This window comes from Ptychodera flava, chromosome 19, assembly GCF_041260155.1.
Source record: "Ptychodera flava strain L36383 chromosome 19, AS_Pfla_20210202, whole genome shotgun sequence".
In the NCBI taxonomy this organism is placed as follows: Eukaryota; Metazoa; Hemichordata; class Enteropneusta; family Ptychoderidae; genus Ptychodera; species Ptychodera flava.
In genome coordinates this window covers 33,335,775-33,362,796 of record NC_091946.1, presented here as the reverse complement: position 1 = coordinate 33,362,796, position 27,022 = coordinate 33,335,775, and the positions used below count along the sequence as shown (strand labels likewise).

General features: G+C 39.8%; 3 protein-coding genes across 3 annotated transcripts; 2 read left to right on the top strand and 1 right to left on the bottom strand.

Moving 5' to 3' along the window:
* Positions 1–219: 219 nt before the first annotated feature.
* LOC139119333 (DNA-directed RNA polymerase III subunit RPC6-like) lies at positions 220–1,690 on the bottom strand. Its single transcript, XM_070683099.1, has one exon. It carries the CDS (start codon positions 1,478–1,480, stop codon positions 524–526), a length of 957 nt encoding a protein of 318 aa, XP_070539200.1. The 5' UTR covers positions 1,481–1,690; the 3' UTR covers positions 220–523.
* Positions 1,691–5,766: 4,076 nt separating this feature from the next.
* On the top strand, positions 5,767–16,673 carry LOC139119332 (peroxynitrite isomerase THAP4-like). Its single transcript, XM_070683098.1, has 5 exons — positions 5,767–5,923; positions 6,297–6,490; positions 11,843–11,946; positions 12,965–13,068; positions 16,210–16,673. Exons 1-5 carry the CDS (start codon positions 5,864–5,866, stop codon positions 16,390–16,392), a joined length of 645 nt encoding a protein of 214 aa, XP_070539199.1. The 5' UTR covers positions 5,767–5,863; the 3' UTR covers positions 16,393–16,673.
* Positions 16,674–21,907: 5,234 nt separating this feature from the next.
* On the top strand, positions 21,908–26,961 carry LOC139119331 (single-strand DNA endonuclease ASTE1-like). Its single transcript, XM_070683097.1, has 2 exons — positions 21,908–22,089; positions 23,815–26,961. The coding sequence occupies exon 2, from the start codon at positions 23,859–23,861 to the stop codon at positions 25,755–25,757; it is 1,899 nt and encodes a 632-aa protein (XP_070539198.1). The 5' UTR covers positions 21,908–22,089; positions 23,815–23,858; the 3' UTR covers positions 25,758–26,961.
* The last annotated feature ends 61 nt before the right edge of the window (positions 26,962–27,022 follow it).

The window sequence follows — 27,022 nt, the reverse complement described above, 5'->3', positions numbered from 1 at the left end:
CTTCACCTCTGACTAAAAGTTCAAAGTCAGGTCCATATAATGTGTTTGATAAATTTATGAGGAGTACCAATATTGCTTCTAGGCCTCGTCATGTGTTTAAAGTGTATGTCGTGACTGGTGATGAAATTTGAAAAGTATATTTTACACACTGTAACATTAAAGACACGGGGAAAACATTAATATAAATTCTTTACCATACAATAAACAGAGAAAACACAATTGAATTATTGTGAGCCCAGCTCTTTAATGATTTAAGACCTGAAGCAAACTTTTATGGTAATGCAATGTAGCCTAGTACATTACTTGCCAATCTGGGTACATTGGACAAACCTTGAAATACTTTCGTTCACCACATGGTGTCGTAAAACCAATGTCAAACTACTGGGTCAGGTAGTTTAGTCTGATGTTCTACTCAGATGAAAGATAACACACGGTATCAAACACGTGACTGAAAATTGTTGATGGAGCTTTTGTTGATCAGTCTGTAGACCTAGCTGTGACACAGTAAACGAGGTTTTCTTGGTCAGAAGTCCAACTCCAACCACTGCTTGATGTATACACAGTTTGACGGTGAAACTACACCTCCTATGTAACACTGATCAAACACTGGACAGACACCGCAGGGCATCCTCGTCAGTCCTGTTGGTTTTATAAGCGGTTCTATCGCCCTGTACAATTTCATCTGTCCGTCAATGCTGGCGCTGCTCTGGCTTGCCACGATGGTCATCTCCACTTTGTTGTCATAGATCAGAGTGTTCAGTATCGTCTCGATGTCATCTACGGACAGATCCACTTTGCTGATTCCCAGCTCCATGATGTACTTGCGGACATCGAGCAATGACGCGTAGCAGGCGTTCCTCACGGCTAACGGGTCCTGTTTTGTGGCCCTCGCGTTGTCTGCCCTTTGCTGTAGGAACTTGTAACACTGTTGATTCAACACCTCGACAAATTCCGACTCAAAATCCTGATCGCTGTACCAGGCGCCGCCAGTGACCGATCTATCTGGCTCAACATTGTCCAGCATGTACACTTTCCTTTTGGATGCTCCCACGGACTTGATCGCCTTGATTAATTTCTTGCTCTCCAGATTTTTGAGAATTTTACTAACCTGTGTCAGCAGTAAGTTGCTCTTGTACCGTATGTCTCGAATCCAGATCCCTTTGTTTCCGGATTCTTCGATTATTTGATAAATGAGTTTTTCTTGGTTGTCGCTGCTTTTGATTTTAACACCGGCCTGGGGGTCCTTCAGCCTATACAGCAAACCCGTTGCTGTTTTCAGTAGATCGATTCGGCCGGTGGACAAAAGCCTGTTCACAGCCGACACTCGCTGCCTTATATCGATATGTGGCATGTCGGCTTGTATAACGCCATCTCCAATACCTTTCGGATTCTGTTGACAGAGTTCTAGAATCCTGTTTTCTAAGTCCACGGCATCCGTTGTTGGTTCTTGCTTCAGGACTGGATCCGGAGCTGCCGCCATCTTGCAGTTCCACTGAAGTGTCTCGCTCACCACTCTTGCGCTGACACCGTTGAAATCTTGCAACAAAACTTGCAATCGTACTTCAGCTTCTCAGGTCGAGGTGACGAGAATTGGTCGGGACGAGAAACGGCAAACATCTAACAGCACTGGACGAGAAACGGCAAACACCCAACTGCACTACGTCGTGTCGCCAGGCGTTCGGCGTGTACATTGAACTCTGACCCAAGGTCACGTCTGTATGATTGCGCCCTCTACGATAGGCAATGACAAACTTCGTCCCTGCCGTCCCTTCACTTCAAAGTGGCCGGTATACTATCACTCATACGGTTTTGTTTGAATGAATTATGATAGAATTTCCTTGAATTCTATTATTTAATTTACTGATTAACAATTTCACTTTTGTATTTGCCTTTTCCATCGGTCTTTCTTGCCTTTGAAACCTGATTTTTCATACTGTTTATACTGAATTTTTCAACTTCTAATAGTGGAACTCTACGGAAACGCCAAGAACAGTTGACCAAGCATGTAGACCATAAAACGGTGGAGAAGTCAGTGCGCCTATTCTTTACATTACGATCTGGCAATGGTATGATATTCGGTTTACTTTCCTTGCAGCCCGACTGTGGGAAGAGTGCTATATACAAGAAAGTTTGGGTTACGACATCAATCTTGAGCGCCGTAAAGTTGACTTTGCAATAATTTGACAACCCCTAGGCTATATCCACACCTTGTCACTAGGGGTTGTCTTTAGACATACACGTATAGCTGCATAAAACTGACGTTATTGACATCTACGCGAATAAACTGCGAACAACGTTAAACGCTGACTGGTTCACATGATGATACTTTGTCAATTGCGATTAACTTATTAAATTGATTCAAACCACTGAATGGTTACAACGACCTCGCAATCCTTCAGCGCTGAACATTTCTCATTTTGTTGATTCAATAAGCGTAACAAGCTATAGGGTCAGAGCTATGTTTGACTTTCATTTTTTTCTAGAGGACTCAAGGTACTATTAATTCATTAATAATTAATAATGTGTTGTGCATCATTTGTCACGATCTCATATGAAGACAAAACTGAGATCGAATAAGTGCTTATATATATATATATATATATATATATATATATATATATATATATATATATATATATATATATATATATATAAAAGCACGTATTCGCTATATATATATGTATATATATATATAGCGAATACGTGCTTATATATATATATATATATATATATATATATATATATATATATATATATATATATATATATATATATATATATGTAATGTGCTTGTTTCCATACTTCCTCCGTTGGTATGGGTATCTGGTTGTCAAGGAGCTTAGTTGATCGCGATTTTAAGTTTGTTACTAAATATAGCTGCACCTGCGCGACTTCGGACAAATTGTTTTGTTTTTTGCCCGGCTGTTGTTGCAGCTTGTAGTCTGAGCCACAAATTCATACGAATAAGTGTGACTTTTTAGTAGCCACTGTAACAATATCAGGTTTAGTTTTTATTATGACGCGGAAAATACAGACAAATATTTATTTATGCATATCAATGAGGGAGAACAGTGACGTCATTTGCGATCAGCGCTGTTGCCATGAGCCATAAAGCTTAAAATGAAGTACTTTCATGGTAGACAAAGTTCATAGCTTGAATTCTGCAAACTACTTTATCACCTTTCTTACCTATAGTTTTCGTGTTTTTACATTGTCCTGCCTTTCAAGTAACATTCACATCATTTAGAGAAAATTCTATAGAGAGATAATCTATGTTAACTTTAATGAAGCATTTGGCATTCAGTGCCATACCAGTTCCGTTTCACGACATCGCAAACGAATAGAATTTGTTCTGAATGTCAGCAGAATTAGGGAAATGCTAAACTGTTTCTTCCTACCTTGTGTCTGCTGTCACTGCAATAAATGAATCCACAAGGATTGTTATTAATCTTTATAATGATACCATGTTGTCAAATTCAATTGCTTTGTTCGTTGCAATATGACATTAACGACAAAATAAAAGAAAAAAAAACCCAAAAGGAATGGTAGCAGTAACTTTTCATTGATTTTTCACTATTTTGGGTTTATATAAAACTTGCAAGTTCTTGTTGACACACACCCAGTACCTACTATCCAGCTTCTCAACTCAGCATCAATACCGAACGACGTAAAATGAACTTTCATAGTTTATATTTGAATTATGGTCCGACCTTACTTAACAATAAACAGAGTGTACATACAAAGTTGACAAGCTGAATACTGTGGAACTCAACATGTTTTTGGAATGGAACAAGAGACACAGGTTGACGTAAAAACAAATATATCGGGGGGAAAAATCAACAACACTTAATAGGGAGAATACAAGATACACTCCATCAGACGACAATTGATGCGTTCGCTGTCATTGTTTCCTCATTTTGATCTTCACGCTTTTTACCAATATCAAGTCAAAACATGTGTCGGTAATAGAATTGGATATTCTATGTTGCCCAATCCAGGTCAAAATTACAACTTTCTATTTTACTATTCGGTATTTAATTTTACAAATCAACATTCTATTCTGAATTCTATTTCATAACTCAACATTCTATTCTGAATTCAATTTTACAACTCAACATTCTATTCTGAATTCAATCTTACAACTCAACATTTCTCTCGACATCTTGTATTACTATTCTATATTAAATTTTACAACTCAACTTTTGCATTCTCTTTTACATTCTACTACTCGAGCTGCAATTTCGTCATTTCACACTTTCACAATTCAACATTGTATTTCACAGTTCAACATTATCACTTTCCATTTTATTCTTCAAAATTTAAGTTCACAATTTAACATAACGAATTTCCGATTTACTTTTTAAAATGCCACGTTACAGTTGTCATGGAGGTTGAATCCAATGACTGCATCCGCGCTAGCCAAGAAGAATTCAATCTTCGAGGGAAAAAAATGGACTTTGCAGGATTCCATGCCAACTTTCAAGTTACAGCGACCTCTACCATGTAATCAATGGCTGTTTTACCCCGAAACGATTTCTTGTCAATAATTTTGCAATTCTACAGGCGTTTAACAAATTGGAAAGATAGTTAAAACATTTTGTTCTAAAAGTTGTACAAGTGCGGAAACTTTGAATTTTAGGAATTTAGTTTTAGCCACCGGTGATTGCGCCTGCCAAGTGTAACCGATATATCCTGCGATAGATTCAGTTTATAAATGTTCTTCTCTCTCTTCGTAAACGAAAATGTGTATTAGCAAGAATCAAATGTGCAAATTGAGTTCTCTGATCATTTCTATTACCCCATATTTTTAAAGCGAGCGCTATTTATCTGATCCCTCTTCCAGAACATCGCTCAGAGGCAGGGGCTCGGTGCCATGGTGAGATTGACAAGCGTTATTTTTGAAGTTTCACAGAGTGTAAAGGAAAAGATGTTGACTGGTCGATGGGCTACGTCTTTACATGTTTACAGAAAAAAATTGAAAATATCGCTACAGCAATCATCTAGCCAGTGCGATCGTGAAACGTTGAGGTAAAAGGGGCCTTGTATTGGTAACAGCTATTCGAACTCTGGAATTTTACAATAACTGCTGGCATTCTGCTTGTGTTTACTTTTGAATTAAATATATAGATAGACAAAGTTTCTTTCCCTTATTTCAAATATATGTACATGACAGGACATTGGTCCATGGACATACTGTATACAGAAGTTACGAGGTAAAAGAAAACGGAAAAGCAGCATAGTGCTTGTCATGCCAGTCGATTTCCTTAACCACTACAATGGTTGCTTAATTGAGTAAATAATATCAGACGGATCTAATTAAATAAAAAATAAATACATGGTGAACATAAAAATGCATCATTTTATAAAAGATTAAGATGGTAAAAAATTCATGTCTTCAAACTCGCAGGGATAGCGGCCATTTAGAATAGCAGTATAAATATTGGGTAAATTTGTTCCGACAGCTAAAACTTTGTTCGGACAGGTTTGTGGGAGGTTCCAGACTGCCGCTCGAACTACGCCCCCAACGATACTCTTTTGTGTGAATGGATAAGGACACTGAGTGAGCTAAAGTTATGAAAGAGTTTTAATCGGCTGCTTTTAAACATTTCAATATTGTTGAATATGCATATCATCTGCATGTTAATTATGATCAGAGAAGTCTTCGACTTTTGGAACTGCTGTATTTTATGCAGACCATACGTTCACACAGTCAGATCAGAGGCAAAAATAGATAGCCAGTTGTTCCAATATATATAGAATGTGTAAAGTACTCAAAATTTGCATACCTTATGCTTGCACAAAGCCACTTATTAAAAATATTGCTGACCAGAACTTCTGGACGACTGCCGGAGGAAAACGTTGCATGATGTCGCCCTGGCCGAAAGTCCTTCTCGCCCTTGCTGTTTTCAGTGTCCAATATCTGGTAAGGTCGCTATATTATCACCAGTCGTAATTTTGATTACATTCTTTCCACCAGATACTTTCTAACTTTTCGAGTCGCAAGGGCCTTTTCTGGGTCAAATCAGAGTATAGTGTTCGCGTCGACGCCGAAGGATTTGTCTTTGTACCTACTAGTAAATTATGTGGTGTCTGTCACTGGAATGCACAATTCTGAATGACGTGTGGTAAACATTGAAAACCCATTGATATATGCATATACATTTAATTTGACTTGGAAACGTTCAAGGGAGTCCCACATATATTCAAACTAAAAGTAGTCAGCACAATGATACGTTGAAGGACTGTACTTTATTCAGCTGCGATACATGATTTGACTCGCGATCGTTTTACCCTAGAATGCCGCATCGGATGATGACGAACCGGATATACGACAAATGGACCCATACGCCATTATGGAACCACTGTTATGGATGCTGGGTCAATGGGAGACAACTGACGCTAGGGGAGGCTATCCTACAATCCCCAGACCATTTCCTTTCAATGATAAGCTGATTTTCTACGAAATTGGACAACCCGTGTTTCATGTCTCGTAAGTTACCGTTTTGTTGTTTGTTTATCTGTTGTTGTTGTTGTTGTTGTTCTAGGGAGTGGAATAGCGATGTGTTCTGGATGACCGACATGACTGAAAAGCGGACTTCTATCGCGGACGTCATTTCTGACATTTGTTGTCATGGAAAGTGAAAGACTTCAACTTTTGCTCAAACTTTCCTCGATGAAACTTTCAACCATTTTCTCACCAAATTATGAATAAAAATCGGGAGTCACCGAGCAAATGTTTGTAGCAGAGAGACTAATTACCATAATTACACCGATATTAGAAATCCAAAATGGCCGCCATCCCTGTGTTAACTCCACAGGGAAAAATAAAGTATTAGACTTTCGAAAAAAAACAGCCGGTGAAAGTCTTTCTTACAGCATAGACCCTTGAGAAAAACGTTTTTCTCGAGGGTCTATGCTTACACCAAGAGCTTCAAAATGAGACACCATAAGGGATATTCCCCGAGGCTCATTCTATCCTAATCAACACTTCGTCTCGAAATGGAGAATGCTTCGTGTATCGTAACGTCTTGTACAACGACTGATTTTGGTATTTTCTATAAAAAGAAATGCCTTATTTCAATGACACAAGGACTTAAAAGTGTTGACCATACAAAATTAATAGGGGTATGAATTACAAACCGCGCTGCACCGTCTGCTGAGGGTTGCCGTTCGTTTAGCAGCCAATTACCACTTATTTCCAAGAGATAAAAAGAGTGCCAAATATACATTATTTCCCCTGGCTTGAAGCCTCGTTGTCGAAGGAAAGCTTTGTAGAGCACTCTTTCAACACGTTTCAATGTTCTGGCCGCTAAAACACGCTTCTTAATTGATAAAAACAATAGGAAAAGCGCTACTCAAACAACTTCATTATCAATCGAATCTGTTAAGGTTGTTCGCGCCTTGAAAATGAAACTTAACTTTTCGCTCAAACTTTTCTTGAGCAAACTTTCAACTATTCTCTTTAAAAATCAAGAATAAAAGTTGGGGCTAACCGAGCAAATTCTAGTACTAGAGAACAAATTACCCAATCATTACCGTCATTTGAAATTCAAAATGGCCGTCATTCCTTTCGTATCTTCATGGGGAGAAATAAAATTCCTGATTTCCCAAAAATGAGCCGATGAAAATTTGTTTACTCTGGAAGTTTCAAAATGGGCCCAACAAGAGCTAGGTCAAAAAGATATTGTAAACGTTTTAGAGTCTGAATATCTGTCCCCGAGGTGCAATCTACCTTGAAGTGGGACAGTAACACCTGTTTCTGCAAGTCGCGCAGACCGTTTGTTGACCGACTCGTCACTAGAGAAATGGCCAACCGGAAAGAACGGAAGTTCCTAAATATCACCTGAAAAACTGGTCGCTTTCATGGTAATTTTTAGTCTAAACAAGATGGTCATGTACATCATACATGGGAGTTGGTGGCGTATACGTGGATATGACCTCAGACTGAACAAGTCTGTGGTGTTTGTTTTCAAGATAGGGAATAGAAAGCTTGAAATATTGACATGTCCATCTCGGCTTTGCCTATGTCAAAAATAGACGTTTGTATTCGACAGTTTGACAAATTGGTACCCCTGACAGATGTTAAACTAAAATGCGGGTCGCTACGTGGACTGGTCCAAAGGTAAAGGTCGGGACGAATTTTTACGACATTTATATATCTTCAAAATCATTATTCCACACAGGAATCTGGACATAAATATTAAGTTTTCTCCGTACTATTCTATGAAGGCCTCTCAATGAGGATTGTTAATATTGTGCGTTTCCTTGGTAATTGTGTTGCAGTATCACAATTCCTGATTTGTTAAATTTGCCCTATAAATTCACCTTCGTAGTTTCAATAATTACATTGGAGTGAGGGTAACATTACGAAAGCACAATATCGCCAGACTGGCTCACTGCAGAGTTCGCATTTGCATTTGGTGACGTCATGACCATACGGCCATTCGGCATCTGTTTTAGCAACGTAGCAGATGGCCTTCGAAGCATGTGTTTGCGAGTTTCAGGAAAAATGTTATACTTGTTTTATGCATGTTGCAAGTAATGTGAAAAATTTGTGTTCTTAGCCTAGTCTTCAAACTTTCAGGCAATAATTGAGATTCTACTGTGTTCCTGCGACATTTGCATATCAAAACAGTCTACACCCAGTTCCTTTCTAATCGTGCATTCATACTACGGCCGTTCTTCTTTTCATGTAATAGGAGCAATTACCCTGTTTTAAATATATTTCAAGAGCATTACAATTAACAGCAGAGAATATAAGCTACAGTCAAGAACACTATAATTTACGTCAAGTTTGTTGGCCAACTAGCCGCGATATACCTGGGAGTCACTTTGCAGCCATATGGATCGGTGAATTCTTATGGAAACGAGTATTTAAATTGAAGTGAAAATATCGACATTCGGCTAAATTAAGGCATAGAGAAAAAACTGTACTGTTCGGTGACTAAATGCATTGAAAGAATACTGAAATATCTTACTGAAGTAAACTTACAAAACGACAACACACTGTGCAGAAAGGCTAATGACGTTGATTTTCTCGACAGAACTGATTTATGTGTTATTTCACGCTTTTTTCTTCTTTCTTGTTCAATCGCATTATTGTCATAAAGTAGTTCATATATTAGTTTGAAAAACCTTCGGTTTTGCACCAGACTGAAAGATCCGTCGCTTGAGGACGCTTCCTAGGCTCTCCTAAGAGGAGGGAGCGTAGAGAGCGCCCTCGAGCGACGAATCTTCCAGTCTAAGTTTTGTACCTACGCCTCGACTTCGAGATTTTACTTCCACTGCTCAAGCATTCAAAGATGCAAGTGCCCAGTCTCACAGATGAACAGTCAGGGATAACAGATGGTCCATTGGCAATTTTTGTGTGTGTAACATGTTTAGCACTTGCTGTATTAAAAGAGGCGCTAACGTTTGTGTCCGCAGAGATGCCAATATTGCCGGATATCCGTCTAACGAAAACCATATTGTCTTTTAATAAATGGTGTCAAGTGATGAAGTCTCGTCACCCCTTGTCACGTGGCAGACACGTCATGAATTGACGGGATCATAGATAGCTTTCCATCAGTTCATGCAATGGGAAACAGTTATTTTTGAAATACGTCCACCAATACCAGTGACACAAATCACATCGGCAGATTTCGTCACTACTCTGGGAAATTTCTTAAAGCACATTTCAAATGATGACTGTCTCATATAGACGCCAATAGTGAACGCCACAATCTTCCTCAAGAGCTCAAGCTAATATCGAATGATTGGTGAACATTGAAATTGACCAAATTAATGTAGCCGCGAGGCTAATGGGACAGGGATGGCTGGCAGAATAATTCAGGGAAATTGTGTTATTTAGAAATGTGTTTGTTCGGCAATAACACAGACCCTTAGATAGTCTATGGCAATAACGTGTATAAAATAAACCTTAGAAATGTGTTTGTTCGGCAATAACACAGACCCTTAGATAGTCTATGGCAATAACGTGTATAAAATAAACCTTAGAAATGTGTTTGTTCGGCAATAACACAGACCCTTAGATAGTCTATGGCAATAACGTGTATAAAATAAACCTTATCATGTAAAAATACTTACGCCTCTATAATCGAAACGAATATCATGCATAAAATAGATATATGTCAAAGTGTGAAGGAATTCTCATTCTCATAAAATAGGAAGACATGTTCGCGTTTCATATATATGTCAACACCAAATTGAAATTTGTCAAAGACGCAGAGAGCTACAATGTTTTGTGTGATATTTCGTCATATGGCTTCCTTGGGTCAATATTTGTATCGCAAGAGAAATACGCCATGTCAACGGTCTATAAAATAACGAAAATGAGATTTAAGAATGGAGGGACTGTGAGACGTAAGCTTAGTTTTTCTGTGTAATACAAGTTATGAAAGATTAATAACTCGGTCGCCGTCCCTTTCGTGACATGATGTCACGCTAAGGACACAGAAAGAAGTGCAGTAATAGCAGCGTGCAGACACGAAACCAGAGTGGAATGCTCTACGGCAACATGGCTAGGCCAGCCTGAAAAAAAGGGGGGGGGGGGGTGTCAGCGATCGAAGTCACATTTTTATGAACGCAACAAAGCTTCTGGTTCAAAAAGAGTCATCTTTCTGTTGCATTTTCTACTATGATGCATGAAAGATTGACGCGTAGAGTATGTCATAAAACTTCAAAAAGTGGGAATTACAGAATAAGAAATAAACGATATGCAATCAGGGTGACTACAGAAATTTACTTTGCGTTTTAGGTCCCTATGTGGTAGCTTGCTAACACTTGGAATATATACCACACCCAAAATCCGCGCCTTTAATTAGACGACATAGGGTTACATCCACGATGTTTGAAATATTTTCAGAATTCCAAGGTTGTTACAGTGTTTTGCAAAAGTGTCGTACTTAACTTAAGTTTGAGGATTTATATCCCGTCATGCCTTGAAAGGTGAAGATTGCATAAAACATCGGCAATAGATGTAAATTGTGTGTTCGTAGTTCGTATCATGTTTTCCCGTCTTTGTATATATAATATAAATATGTTGTAATCATAACAACTCTCCATAAATAAGAGGTCAAATAACGCAAATTTGCCATGAAAACTAGTAAAAATACAGAACCTTCACTGTCCAGTATCTCAACATACATGTGAACTCCCGTACTAAGTTTTCCTCAGCTTTCACGATAATTTCAGCTGCAAATATTACAAATAAGATTATTCATACAATTGGTTGTGTTCATGGTCTAACAGGTTTTAAAAGCAACTCATGTGTAGCTGCTTATGTTGTTGTTGTTGTCATCATTATTAATGTTCTTGACGTTGTTTTTGTGTTTATGATTATGATTATTATTGTTGTTGTTGTTGTTGTTGATGTTCTTTTTTCTTTTCTTGTCGCTGTTGATCTAGTTGTCATCTTCATTTTATCATCTTCATCTTCACTATCGTCGCTATCATTATCATGTTGTTATTGTAAACAGTTGCTGTCTGTGTCTTCGGTGTTGCTTGGATTACTGTTGATGCTGTGTTAATTAATTGTAAAATACTTTTTTATGTATTTTTTTCTTAGGAGAGAAGATAAAAAGAGTCTATTATGATAAGACAATCAAAATTTCGAGTCTCGGTGAAAAGGGGTTGTAGATGGAAAAATATTTCCAACCTAGCCGAAACCGATTCCACTTTAGATTTTTCACCATGATACTTCGATAAATCGTGCAGAATCAATGATGAATGCCAAGTTTCAAGGATTTAAGCGCTTTTATACGACAAAGAACTTTTGATGGTGTCTTGGAAATACATGGTCACTAGGTTACTGACGCAGCGTCATTCATATTGTCTTTTGTAGATTTGCATCGGATATGTTTGGTATTCCAAGACACAGAGAAAATGGTTTTATTCGTTTTAAACCATTCACAAATCATATTGCGTACATTGCGGCTCATAACCTTGGTAGGTGCAGAACATATATATATATATATTCGTTTAAAACATTATTTTACTTTTCTCTTTAGCGAAAATAGACTCTACAAAACTCATGAGTAAAACAAAAAATAGAAGAATGGCTTTTTATGAAGCATATTACCATGCCCTGCCTGTCGCATTTTCATTGGTCGAGCTGAACCACGTGACTGACCACAAATACACAGTAATGGTTTGTTTACATGCCCCTGAATATGAATAATAAGGTTAACAACTCAAAGTATCGTAACTTTACAGCTCAAACGCAAATCATAATCAATCACAAAATAAAATGGAGCACTTGTAGGTCAAGTTGAGATACTTTTTTTCTGAAAACATCTCCGGATTTGCCAATTTTTTACAGCGCGCGTGACAGTGCGTCGCGTATTGCTCAGTTTCTGGGGCCCAGTTGTCGTTCGCTCCTGAAATTTTCGGAAATTTTGACAGTTTTCTTGGGTTCGCTGATAATATAATGGAAATAATAGACTCCGCTCTGACCATTAACGTTTATTTATGGGCGCGGGCTCAAGGAAAGCCAAATAAATGGGCTCGGCAAGCCTCGCCCGTTAATATTTGGCTTTCCTCTCGCCTTGCCCATAAATAAACGTTAATAGTCAGCGCGTTGCCCGTTATTTCTATAATATACTGTACCCAGCGACGGTTATAACACCAGATTTTGAACAGCAGTTCGCTCGACATATCTGCACGAATGATGGCGAGGGCATATCAATGGAGTGAACTTGGCAAAAACCGAGTGTTTTGCCCATTGCTGAGGTGGTTTATTTCCATTATTAGACCAGCAGATTGAAATTATGGCGTTAAATTTTTAAAGGGGATTTTTCTCTAACTAAGAGCTCACGCGTGTTCCCCAAGTGCAATATCAGAGATATAGCGCCATCAACGTACTGGAGAGATACAATTATAGATATATGAAGATGTACATATTATTTTTAGGGAAATACCAACTCCGGAACATAATTTGTCTTTTGTTTGACATTTGATTGTACAGGTTTAGCGGAATGGGCAGAGGGAGAGTTCAATGAGACGAGCGTTCATCTGGAAAGTCAGACAATTGGTGTCATCACCTTTACATCTTTCGTACACACTCAGAAGGTTCGTAACTCGTTTTGCATGCAACGTCAAGTTTGAATCGCTTCCTAGCCAATAGAAATTGCGTTTCAGGGGAGACGACTCTAGGCGGCTACCATTTTCTAGTCACTGAGAGTAACCCAGGGTCTGCGTACGTAAAAAGAGTGTGCAGGCTATCTGAGCTAGAAAAGTGAATGTATATCTTGAAAGGGGTTGTTCACTGAAAAGCCATCTGATAGGCAAGTGCCCTTAATATATTACTAATAGATGTTATAAGTTGTCAGGGCATTGAAAATTACATACAGGTATATTTCTACGGACTTGTACTCGGCATTGAAAATTAGCGCGCATGTGAAATGTTAAAGCATGGAGGTAGACTTCAAAGCGTAGGCAACCTTGTGCTTGAATAGTGTTGGGTTTTCCTTGATCTTATAAGTATGCAATTTAAAATTTAATGACCCGTACGTGTGATGACAGGATAAAACTTGTTGTCAGATTTTTTTATGAAGCTGTCAGCTGGTTGCACATTGGATATGAAAATCATCCTTTCTTTGGCATATTCATTGAGTGTAAGTACTGTTATCTGAATACATACGAGAGTGCTATTTGTATGCATCCATTAGCATCATTGTATTCACAATGTTAAGTCAGATCATTTTAAAAGATCATTGTTGTGCAGTGAACAAGGTAATGGCGATTACTATATATTTTCTTCTTTTGTGAAGGATTTTGTCAGCGCCTCTGTAAACTAGAATTCAGATTTCTCTCACTGAATACATTTTCGCTGCGAAACACTTTTTCATGGTTATCGCCACAATGTTTCTTTAAAGTTTGCTGTAAAGTAATTTTCAGGTTTACATGTTAATTGGACTGCTCAGAGTCAGACAACTTACAGTTTGCGTCTGTAGTAAAGTTACATATGACTCACAGTTAGTGTAGTTTCTATACGAAACCAAAGACTAAACCGTCTGTCTTCCCCACCTATTTAATGGTATTACTTGCTCTTCGTCACTCAACCCTAGCATCCATGCCGGACTGGAAAACTCGTCATGGTCGCCTGAGGTCGCTCCCACCATAGACTGAGAGGGCGCCCTCGAGCGACCGTTGGATTTTCCATTACAACAGGGCCAGCGTAGCAGAGATGTGTCATTCTTTACATAAATTTGTCGGTGAACAAGACCGTGTTCTCATATAAAAATGGAAAAATGTAATATTGCAGAGGTGTCACTGGCTTTACTGCCGACGTTCGAGCACAGACACATGACTATAGGCTGCAAACAGTGTCTTACATATCTCATCTCATCAGCCTACATCAGGGGAAATATTATATTACTACATTAGATTTATCAACAATTAAACCAGATTGATGTTAGTAAGTTTAAAAGGAGCATAGGTCTTCAAGGCAAGGGTACTTAACTGCAACATGTAAAATAAGCAGTTTCCCCTCACACCCTTATATGAAACTGGTGCGACTCAATATTTAGTTGCAACGTCGCATCCCCACCACGACAAAAGGGCCAGGAGTCCAGCGATAGTTAAAATTACAAAACAATGATCAATATTTTCTGTCCTGCATGAGACTATTAAAGGGATATAGTCGTCGGAACTGCGCTCAAAGGTCGTATGGGACCCATACGACCCATGGCAACAATGTATCCAAGGCACAATGGTGATTGATGACAGTTAAAACATGTCTGTCATAATCTACATCGTATAATTTAAATATTGCAGCTATGATGATGAGGTGCATCTTGATATCGTGCACAAAATACGTTGTTTGTAAACAAGAAACTCGCACAGGCGCAGTTCCGACGAGTATATCCCTTTAAATGCCAAATGATGATTTGTTTTAATTGAGTTGCTACTTATGGATGGAGTAACGTCAGTTAGGGTGTTTCAGGAGAATTGAAAATAGGAGAGGTTTGACTAATTACATTATTTCTTTTAAATCGAGACATCAGTACTTCTTGAAAACACTAATCACTTAACCCAGCCTACATGTCGATGGTCATTTGTGATATGCCTTTTGGGTATTTCGTATAAAGTGTATTATTTCAATCAATTTACAACAATTTGTTTCTCGTTTATCCTGCTCTACAGCAATTTTATATTCTAGGCGGTAGTTGTACAAGGCTAAAGATATTTTCCTATCACGTATTTTCGTTGCAGAGTTAAATTATCTTGTTATAAGTATGGCATGTTTCTAAAGAATTGGAGCAATTAGTGTCTCAAGAAAAAAAACATCAAAAGGCTGGGTCTCACAGCAAGAATAAGAAGCACATAGGCCAGAGAAAAAAATCTTGTTCATCGGATTTTTTGGACTATGGCAAGAGCGAAAAATATTTTAATTTTTTTTTCGCTGGCGATCAAATTATTAGTCATGGTGTACTAACCTTGACAAAACGGAGAAGTTTCAGCCAAAAATTGACCCAGTTTGTATCGTGATTTGCAAAATACAGACGTCGCAACAACGTGTAGACAGAGCTCAGTGAAGACACGTCGGAAGTCACATTCAGAATCCCACATTCCCGCGAAAACCCGACGAAGTGTAGGGCGCCGCCAGCGGCGGTACTGAAGTATTTGCAACGCAGAAGTATGAATTTGTCGAAATCAAAATAAATTCCAAATAGGGCAAAGTAGAAGAGGCGATTCCGATGAACAATTTATTTTTTTTATTTTTTTCTTTCTGGCCTTAGTGGAAATCATAGACCTCGTCCCAGAAGATGTCAGAGAATTTTTTCCACGTAAAATAAATTGTGAACCCGCGTTTCGTCACTGCTATTACAACAGCAAACGTTTTCCTAGCAAGACAGGAGTTCTGGAAGAATATATTTCATTTCATACAGTAAAGTATGGGGTGTTTGTATGAAGCGGGCTCACTATCAGAGAATATATAGTGAGCTCGAGACTCAGGCACGGTGTTGTGCTCTTGGGCAAGGCACTTTAATCCCCATTGCGTCATTTGCCTGGGTGATAGGTACCACATTCTGAAAATGGATTTCTCGCCCGTTGGATGGTGGAGTCAACAAAAAAATACTGGCACCCCAAGACGAGCACCTATTTCTATCACGCAAAGAAGCCGCCAAGTTTCTTCATATGTGCTCATGTCCTGTGCGTGTGAGCTAAGACTTTAGTAAATCGTCTCTGTTTTGATAACATTCACAGATCATCCGAGATTTCGTACGAACCGGAGAAGACACCATGGAGTTGAAGACGTACATGGAAACTGAAAACACACCCTTAGACCTTCATCTGCAGATGAAGTACACGAAAACGAAGACCCAAGAAGAGCTGAGAAGTGCCGGGGAAATACCACCCATGCCCGTGTTTGATCTTCCACCAAAATAAACCACGTGGAAGTTTCACAACACTGCGTTACCGCTCACAACAAATACCTACAACAAATAACACCCGCTTGCTCTCTCGGGCAGTCCTTCCCCTAATGGGCAAAATTATCGTTAAAGGCACGTTTTGTTCCATCACGTAGGCAATGGCAGTACTCTTTCGTCTGTCCATGTTTAAGCTTGAAGTGGATTGCCGAGGTTCGTCTATCATTTGTTTTGCAATAAGACTGAAGCTCAGACTGTAAATTTGCTCGTAGATAAATGAGATATGCCTATAAGAATAAACACTTGTCGTCTCCTCTTTTTTCCTAGGCTATTCGTCTAGTTAACCTCGGTTATATCACATTGGTGGTAGACTTTAATGTCAAAAGTTTTGCGGTAAATCAAAGCTCACCCAGCGATGGTATACCACGAGATTTTGACCAGTTCACGACATATATGCACGAGCGATGCATATTTATGTATCGCTGTATTTGCACCATCAATATACTGGTATGATATATTTTCTATTTTTGAGTAATTCCACCATATCTGAACCGACAGTCTGTTTGTCATTCTACAGGTGATATTTCACAGAGTAATATCAATTTTGTAATTGCACAAATCTCCTTGCTACTTGACTGATGTAGACCAACTATTGCAAAATGATTAAGTTCTACAAGTCGAACGTTATTTTAGCCGTGGTCGACTGTCCTGACATATCGTCCGTCGTAACCTTTAACCTCTCTTGACCCCTCTTGGTATTCCGTAAAATAGAGTAGGCATGAATATTTGTAGCAAGTGCAGCGGGCTATTGCATTGGCTCCGACTGTGGCCATTGTATCCTGATCGAGGAGGGAACAGGCAAACCCGACAGTGCATGCATGCGCATGTGGATTAAGGGACCGTTCAGTTTTTACGGCCTGGGTGGGGCGGCAAAATCTTGTCGCCGGTGTTCAAAAAAATAAAGACCCCCTGCATTTTTCGTGTAAAAAAGATGACACCCCCCCCCCTTTGTCAGACGAAAAAAAATTGATGACCCCCCCCCCCAGCTGCAAAATCTTGTCGCCGGTGTTCAAAAAATATAGACCCCCTGCATTTTTCGTGAAAAAAGATGACACCCCCCCCCTTTGTCAGATGAAAAAAATTGATGACCCCCCCCCCCCACAGCTGCAAAATCTTGTCGCCGGTGTTCAAAAAATATAGACCCCCTGCATTTTTCGTGAAAAAAGATGACCCCCCCCTTTGTCAGACGAAAAAATTTGATGACCCCCCCCCCCCCAGCTGAAAAATAACCAAAACCCATATGTCAAATTTACCCGCACGGTTTGGATTTGAACTCCGGTACGCGGTGCACTTTATCCGTGTAGCAGAGATGCCAGTGCACAAACTTCTCAGCCACATCCATGCAAACGTCTGTTAATTAGGACAACTGTAAGGCAATTTTTAACTTCATTTCCATAGACAACTTATGTCCATCACACTGTTATGCAAATTCCCCTTTTTGTCTCAGTGCTACCATTCAGGGTCGCGAGCATGTAAATGGTCTTTCAAAGATGAGATAGGCACTTAACCAGATACTACTGTAATATGAGTTGGCCGCCGAAGGCAGCCCGCTGCTTATTGTAGTTGGATGGCAAAGTCCGGGCCTGCCGGTAAAGAGGGTCATGGGCAACACGTCGATCATGGCCATTGCATGAAGTGAACCTATTTATTGTCGTTGGAAAAGAGGGTCGATCATGGCCATTGCATGAAGTAAACCTAATTGGAGTGGGCCGCCAAAGGCGTCCGCCCGTTAAGAGGGTCATGGGCTATTACATAAAGTCAAATTATTGTAGTGGGCCGCCAAAGGTGGCCCGCCGGTAAAGAGGGTTGATCATGGCCATGGCATAAAGTGAACTTTATTGTAGGTATTATGTTTTTGAAAATTCGGTGAACCCCCCCCCCTTCCTACCAGTGAAAAAGCGATGACCCCCCCCCCTTTGCGGATTCCAAAATTACAATGCCCCCCCCCCGGATTTTGCCGCCCCCCCCCTGGCCGTAAAAACTGAACGGTCCCTAATTTCAAGAGTTCCATATGAGCGGAAGAGTTGGCAAAACGATTCCATAAGTATGGCAGTCATATGAACCACTACAGTTACGAAAGGATTAGGTTTATCGAAATGTAGAGTGCTATGCAAGTTGCACTACCTTCTAGCTTATTTAAATATAAGTCTTAATACACGCAAAATAAAAAAAAGCGAAAACGTCCCAGCAACGTTAACCCAGAGCTTGTTCGGGTTGGCTATGTGTACCGAGCTCTTTTCAGACCGTGTTTTAAGTCACGGTTGACAGGTTTTAACTAAATATAGTGTCTGCAGCCTTTCTGTGGATGTGCACGTGTACGATGAAAGCGTTGAGGGCGGCACCGTCATTGGCAGGCATTCAAGATTTACGCTGCTTTCTGTGTCAACTGTAAATGTGTGGTTTGTCTATGCCGGGTAAAACTTGGGTGAGAATATGTACAACGTTGATTGTTACATTGGGTCAAAGTTCAGGGCTTTAGGGAGAATACTGCTTGACTTCAGTCAAGCGGGCTTTTCTATCAATTTTCTCTGAACAAACCGACAGGTATGGACACAACGTCCACAGGAGAACAAAAGATTGGAATCCCATTGATAGTCAATGTCAACAAGCAATAATGCAAGAACAGAGATTGAGGACTGCTTCTCTAAATGGGACTTGACGTTAAAATCAAAATGACCGTTCATGAACCTAAATAATTTGCCAGCAAGTGCAGTGTAATTTGAAAGGAAATTGGTTCGTAAACTACGACGAAAATGAATATTAGAACTATAAAATCTGAAAGTTTATCACAATTATGAAAAATAAAGGAGGGCCATAGCAACTATTGAATGAATATGAAAGTAAAATTGTACGTAGAAGTACGTAGAAGTATGTAAATGAAGCATGCTTCAGTGCGCAAGCGTAAAGAACAGTTTGGTTAGTGTGTGGAGCTCGGGACGCCTCTACATAAATGCGTTAAGAACTCTACCTTGACACAGAGGGACTGTGCTTGAACCCTCAATACGGGAGATATTCTAGTAACACGTCGAACGACTTATATACGTATTTGTCCATCTCTGCTCCTTGCTGCTCTATGATGCAACGTCAAAGCAGTCTTGTAAGCTTCTGCTGTACAAAATTTCAAGACTACAATCTCTTCTGTTCTGTTCACTGTATTTAAAGCAGTTCGCAATTTAGATCGTTCCGAGCTGCAGATATCCCAATACAAATAATGCAACGCCGTAAGTGAGTTTTACCGGCCTATACGGAAGAAACATATCCACATATGTTACAAATCTCTACTTTGACCCTGTCGTAAAGTTCTTTGATGTCTGCTGTTTCACTTACGATTTATAATATTTAAAGCTTCACAACTTCGCTAAATAACATAGCCTGTCGATACAAGCATTGGTGTGCGAGATATCGTTTTGCGGCTAATGTTACAGCGAAGAATGTCACCGGGTGGGTGGGAATGTCAGCTCAAACTTGGCCATACCCCTTTGACGTCTTATCTTTGACCTTCAAAAGTTCACACTAGTGTTCTTTTCACTCCGACGTTATCGAGTGAGACAGAGAACTATTACCAGTCCTGGTTATAGAGAGAGGATATTACGATTGACCAATCAGCGAACCTGTCGCCGCCAACGTCATGAATAATTAACCATGCAATCCTTGGCTCACAGATTGTAATGAGTTCGGAACTTTCGGCCAGATTTCACCCTTTATTTTTAGCACTAGGTAGTTTTTAGATGTAGACGTTATGCACAATGTTCAGTACGGTCGAGATTGCGACTGACACTGGTGGTAATTACATCGAATATTACTTTTTTGGATGATTTTCCTGGCCAGGTACCGCTCCTAGAAATAAAGATTTGACCCTTGTAAATTTACAGCAAGTTATTTGTCGCCAAATATCGCCTATTTTTGGTCAAATTTAATTTAACCTTTCCATCTGTAGCATGGAGAATGTTTCAAGCTTTGCAACGATGGGTCAACTGTTCTTGTCAATGATCGGAGCACGATGGAGCACGATTTTTTCGATCACCATGCATTTCCCGGTACGATTGACCCTTCGCTCAGAAAATTGCGCGCAGAATCAATCGCTGAGTGGGCGAAGTTAACCAGAAGCTGGTAAAGAGTACGAAAAACGTCCAATAACTCTTTGTCGAACATGGTCCAGGGTAAAGAAACTCAGAAAACTATTCCTGAAGAAATCCTTACAATTTTTAACACGGTAGAACGTCGCAAATAGACTCGACACCTCCAGGTAGCCAACATTCTCACTCGATCGGTCACGGTGGATCTGTCAGGTCAGATCGCGATCTCAGCATAACATTTTAAAGTGAACCCACTTAACCTTTAACCGTCATTACATATACAGTATGTGATTGGTTCTTGCCTTAACCTCATTACATATACGGTACGCCATCGGCTTTTCTCAACTATCCTCCATATGGACAGTTTTGTCTACACTCTCATTCACTCAATAAACAAGCAACTCACAATCTATATCAGGGAAGGTGGCTCGCAAGCTTTATGGAAGGTGGCTCGCAAGCTTTATTCTGGAGCTGATGTGGTCTTGAATCCCAGGAAACAATCCAAAGTCTTAGCGAAAAGAGAAATGGTACAGTGGCTAGCACCCCGCACTAAAAACCAGAGATAAAAACCCTATTCCTTTTTGTTAGGGAAAAGTTCTCTGGAAAAGCGTGGGTGACTTAGGGTGTGAGACCTAACAGATGCACAGTACAAAAAGTGTAAACTTTATGTAACTATACTACGAAAGAGGTCAATTTGCTCGATGTGAATCTCAGATAATTAAATGTTGCAATTTGCCACTAAGGGTGGGGTGGGGGGGAGAACTTGGCCTCTTGCGACGTGCTGTCTGGTTCAAGCTTGCAGCCTGGAGTGACACGACCTCGTGCTCCATCCGAAAGTCATTAGCCACCTTCACGACAGTAGCCAATCATACACCTACAAGTGTTTCCTCCGGAACTTCTGACCAATCGCTAGTCAGTAAATTCCCGCCTCCAGTTTACTTACTTTGTAGCAAACAATCATACACTGGCCGCCACAGGCCCGAAAACGGCTACATCTGCCGCTGCCGACAAAACAATATTTTAACGCTTTACTGCGAACCGCTATAAAATATTATAACCCGGACTGATTACCTATGGGTATATATCCAATCTCATGAATATTCATTACATGCATAGTGACATATCACTCAGTGGTTCGGCTTTTGATATCTATTTTTGGGACTTATTATAAACTAGATTAGATATCACACAGCATAACCCTTCCTAAATGCTTAACTGTAGTCGATATTACATCAAGAGATCTCTTTCCTGCAATAAATAAGCAGACGCAGACATTTTCTGTTTTGCTGTTAAAATGAGTCCCTAGTTAAATATGGAGAGATTGTGGCGGAGTTACAACCGAAGTGTCGCCGCCGCGCCGCTGCCGAACTGCTATTCTCTGAAACGGCCAGCTCCATAATACCGAGAACTGAGTTGGTGGAAATACCCACAATTAACGAACAAACGACTGCACCGATGAGTATGAGTACTCCTGGCTGGTCGATCTGATGAAACAGAGCTAAGGGACGTTTCTGCTTGGGTGAAAAACGAACTGAGACGCAGTTGTTTTACATTCTCCTCTGGACAAAGTGAATCAATAGGTAAGTAGCGACAGTGCACTCATAACCTTTAAACTCGCAAATTGAAGCCCGCGTACACGGTTCCTCCACAAAAGGAGTGACCGTGTCCATACCTACAAGGATCTTCTCATGCCGTATAGCTGTCACCATCTATTCAGTCCTACTTTTACTCACAGGCACTTGGCACATTGCTGGGATAATAAATCGTGTAGAATGTCCGTGACCGCAGCAGTTGGTTTACTGGGTTTAATGAACGGATTAGGTATGTAATGGAATATTTTGAAGTGACTTCAATCACGGTCGAACTACAAAGTGATACATGGCGAAATAACGGGCCGCCATGAAAATATCAGTATGAACACGTACTCCCACAGTCACTACAGTACCTGTTTAGTCAGGGGAGTTGTGAAGCTTCACAAATCTCTCTCGAAATAAAGCCATAACATTTTGGAATTGAGGTATTTAATCTTCAAACACTAGCTGTCGAACGCAGCTATCTGTTGGCGGATAGCGTGCGTAGCTATGCGGTGGCAGGGTTGACCTTTGATCCGCAAAGCTCTGCGTGCATGGCAGGGCACAGGCGACCCAATAAGTATTACTGAGTTTTTCACACTGTTTTCTCTATCATTTTCTCTTCTTTCTTCATGCTCTGAATGATCGGAATAAATAAAACAAATGGTTTATATAACCTAACCTAGCCTCTGTGACTCTTTTAAATTTACACTCCATAACAAGGACGTATATCTCTCATACACACATGCTGTAATTAATTAGTCAACACAACTAATTATGCTAATCCGTGGATCACCGTGATTGAAGTCACTTCAAAATATTCCATTACATACCTAATCCGTTCATTAAACCCGGTAAACCAACTGCTGCGGTCACGGACATTATTTAAATACTAGATTTTATTGAAGAAAAAAATTGGGGGTTGTGGAAATGTTGTCATTTCGTTATTTCGCGATTTCGCAAAGCATCTATTTCGTTGTTCATCATAAGCCGCTGTCCACTGCTGCACATGTCTGTGCAGCAGTGGACAACGGGCCCAAGCCTGGACAAAGCCCTGCAGCTACAACAGCAACCGCTCGGTTAGGCTAATTTCATGTACGGTGATTTTATTATTGAATACACAAGTATATAGACATTCTACATATTAAATAAGATTATAATCCCAGCAATGTGCCAAGCGCCTGTGTTTTTACTCGGTTAAATGCATCACTGCAATACGTGAATTTTTTATTGTTTATCTTCGGTTTCCCGTCGTTCATGGTACAATTCATGTCGCTCAAAACATAGACAGTCGAGAAACGACTACCTATGCTCAAAACCTCTTTTGTGGTAGCAGAAAGATACAGAACGATATGGTAGGATATTGTATAAAAAGGGATTTCTGTGACCTGTATCTGTGGTACCAATAATCGATTTCCATTCGGGTGTTGATGCAACTTCGAAAACCAACGCCGCAAACATATACCTCCGTTTAACATAATATATGGATATAAGTACTCACATTTTAGGTCATACAATGACTTTATAGGGAGGGGAACCGTCTAACCCGGAACGTTAGTTTGGTTCCCTGACCAAGCCCACACCTGACCCCATTTTCGTTAGCAGCGCAGCCAGCGGTAGAAATGGGTCAGGGAACCAGACTACCCGGTACGTTTGATCATCCCATTTTTACAGTCAAGATGTATGATCCGTGCTCTCTTAAGGAAATGCAGTGTTGAATTTCTTTCTTCACAGTTAACGCTGTCTTCATTGCATATCTGAGAGATTTATTCCTTAAAATGGGGGTGAAGTATCTAACAACATTTATTGAAGGGCGCCAAGCTGACGTTTACGATTCCTACACGCTTAACGGCTGTCGCGTGGTAGTGGATGGACACGGCCTGGTCTACTGGCTATTCAACAGGAATGAACTCCCAGAGGAAAATTACGAAAAATACAGAGAAGGTTGTGTGAACTTCTTCAGAAAACTCCTTGATAGTGAAATTCAGCCTTTTGTCGTGTTCGACGGTGCTGATGACCTTGAAGACATGAAATTTCAGGAGCACAAGCGAAGGAAGAGAGAAAAAATAGACGTAGCCCGGAAAATACTTGATGCGGTGAAGGATGGTAGACCTTATGGCGAGAAGATTTTACCGCTGTTTGCATTTGAAGTGCTAGAGAAAGTCCTCAAAGATATGAAAGTACACTTTGTCTATTGTGATTTTGAAGGAGACCGTGATATAGCAACCCTTGCCAACCAATGGGGATGTCGTGTAATTGGACAAGACAGCGACTTCTACATCTTTGATATCGAGAAAGGTTATATTTCATTTAAACATCTTCATCATGCGATGAAGGATGACCGGGCGCCACTAAATGAGGTTAAGGTTTACACTCGTGAAAACTTTTGTTCCCAATTCAATATCGATCAAAGGTTTATGTCGTTGATGGCATGTCTACTTGGTAATGATTATATTCCTTGCGAGACTTTCCAAGAATTCCGCAGAGCTAACAGAACCAACGATGAAGTTCAAGGCGTCATAAAATGGTTGTCAGCCCAAGAGCAAACGGAAAAAGTTAAATCGCTGGTGGATAAAGTGATTGATAAATACTTCGCAGTAGAGGACAGGGATGATATGCGACGGAACATATTACTTTCCATTGACATGTACAACACTGACGACCATGACATTACACAGGTCATGGATCATTTAAAAGACAGCGCTGAAGGCCAAGGGCGGCTAGCACATTGCCCGTCTCTGACGGAGGAACACGTCAAACTAATCAGAGAGGGACAACTGCATTCTTCCTGCATAAACGTGATTTATCAAAAACGACATTTCACTTTCACAATGTTAGAAGACGTAACAAAAGATAGCTGCCACTATTGCTCCCGCCACATCAGAAAAGCTGTATATGGTATACTTTTGAGGGAAGATGGTATTCCATATGAGGGGCCAGTCAAAGAATTGACTAGAGAGAAGAAAGAATTGGCAGAGATTTCTGTTTCACCCCTCTCAACTCTTAGACGGTTCGGCGACCTCCCTGGATTGAATGGGATCCGAAGTCTCTCGACAGAAGAGAAAATGCAGCTGTTCATGGAAGTACTAGGAATCTCTGAAGAAAGTCTTAGAAAAATCCAAGACTTGAAGTTCCATCTACCCATTGCTGTCACTGTATTCTGGGTCAACAAGGTGAAGCCAAAAGTGACCAATATCCAATTGATGGCGCTGTTACTCGGGTTAGTCAATGGTTACCTCTGCGATGAAAATGCAACACCAAGCATACTTCAACTACTGTCTTCTCGGAAGATTAAAGGCGACAATCACTTGGACGTGTCCTCTCTCCAGGCATTTGCAAAATGGCAGAGCTGTATGAAATATGCGCTGATCTTGAACTCCGTTCTGCTTCAGCCATACGAGCCTTGCAATATCACCACCTGGTACAACAATACGGTAGTTCACAAAATGAATCGTTTGATTACACAGGCTATGGATGAGAATTGGGAAGATTCTTGGATGAAAAATTGGATGAAACCCATAAAAAGGGCATATAAAACCTACAAACTTCTCTACAAGACCACAGTGGAAGCTACCAACCCCGGGGCTTTAGATGAAATAAAAGTGTCACCTGCGGTAGCTGAACGCCATCAAAATAATAAACTTGCTATTCTGAGCACTTTGTCGCTGGACGACTAAGTGCCATTCTGTCATTATTGCTCGATGCGGAATCATCCATGCCTCCAGCAATAACCAATGACGTCAGCATGTGACTTCTGTAGCATTATGTAGCATTTGCCTTTCAGTGTATAAACCATTTCAAGGCTCTCATATAACTACAGTGTTGTTAATTGTCACGTTTGATCTCAGTGAAAGGAAAGGGAAAGGGAAAAGCCATTCACTACTGTATACGAAGCGATAAACTTGGTTTTACTTTATTCTTCGAATATTGAGTAATTTCAATGGGATACGGAGGAATGTAGGTATTAAGGGATAAACGTAAGTTTATTTGAATTTTGATTATTGTAGCTTTCGTAGTAAGTTTTGTTGTTGTTGTTGTTGTTGTTGTTGTATATCGTAACATTTTCATTGTTTTTATCTTGGATGAATGCCAATTAAGTACTAATGTAATTTAAGATTTCAGTTGCTGAAAGATGTCAAATATACAGGCAAACTTCGAAACATAATACAAGCTTTCTGAGAATTGAAGCCAGACCCTCCAAGATGGCAACAGTTTTCACATAAAAAATGCAATTAATCAGTGTGTGAAGTTTCAATTTTACACGGGTCTGGTATGCTTCAGTCATACATATTCACATACAGTAAGCTGGAACATGTCAGCGTGTGCATATACTGGTTTCAAGAAATAGTCAGTTATGTGTGTGAATCGAGACACAAGAAAAATGGAGTGTTCTCGAAATCGTATCATATTTTATTGTAATACATGCTAAATCCATCATGAAAACTGAAAAAATAATGAGTTTTCATTATTTTATTTGTAATCTAAAGTAACACACATATTTTACGATTTAGCTAAACCTGTTTGCATTGGTGTTGCTGTATATGAACTGACGTAAAACCAAACTGTAATTTTTTCGAGGAGTTATTGATTCAAGTTTTTTTCCGGGGCCGGTATTTGTCGGCAATTAGGGGTCAAGTTCAGGCAACACAGATGGATTTTTGTATAAACTGCATCTTTGTCCTTTCGAGTAACTTTGAAAACAAAATGACTAATTTCCACGAGAAAATGTGAGAATAAGTGTACTGAAACTAATTTTCGTCGCATTCAATCATGATAGTTGATAAGTATTTCAAGTTTTTTTGCTTAACTGGGTCGACATTAGCGATGGAGATTCAATTTGAATGAATGGCATTAAACAATGGGTCAATAGCCTCTGACATCTGATTTGTGTTTTATCTACCGGTTTATCAGATGTGTATATGTATGGTGAAAGTTTATCACG

Bases quoted from the DNA above. Each gene is read 5' to 3' on its own strand.
- LOC139119333 (XM_070683099.1), bottom strand. From the start codon at position 1,480: ATGGCGGCAGCTCCGGATCCAGTCCTGAAGCAAGAACCAACAACGGAT.
- LOC139119332 (XM_070683098.1), top strand. From the start codon at position 5,864: ATGATGTCGCCCTGGCCGAAAGTCCTTCTCGCCCTTGCTGTTTTCAGT. The intron at 5,924-6,296 runs GTAAGGTCGCTA...GTTTTACCCTAG, and splicing joins TTTTCAGTGTCCAATATCTG to AATGCCGCATCGGATGATGA. The intron at 6,491-11,842 runs GTAAGTTACCGT...TGTCTTTTGTAG, and splicing joins CAACCCGTGTTTCATGTCTC to ATTTGCATCGGATATGTTTG.
- LOC139119331 (XM_070683097.1), top strand. From the start codon at position 23,859: ATGGGGGTGAAGTATCTAACAACATTTATTGAAGGGCGCCAAGCTGAC.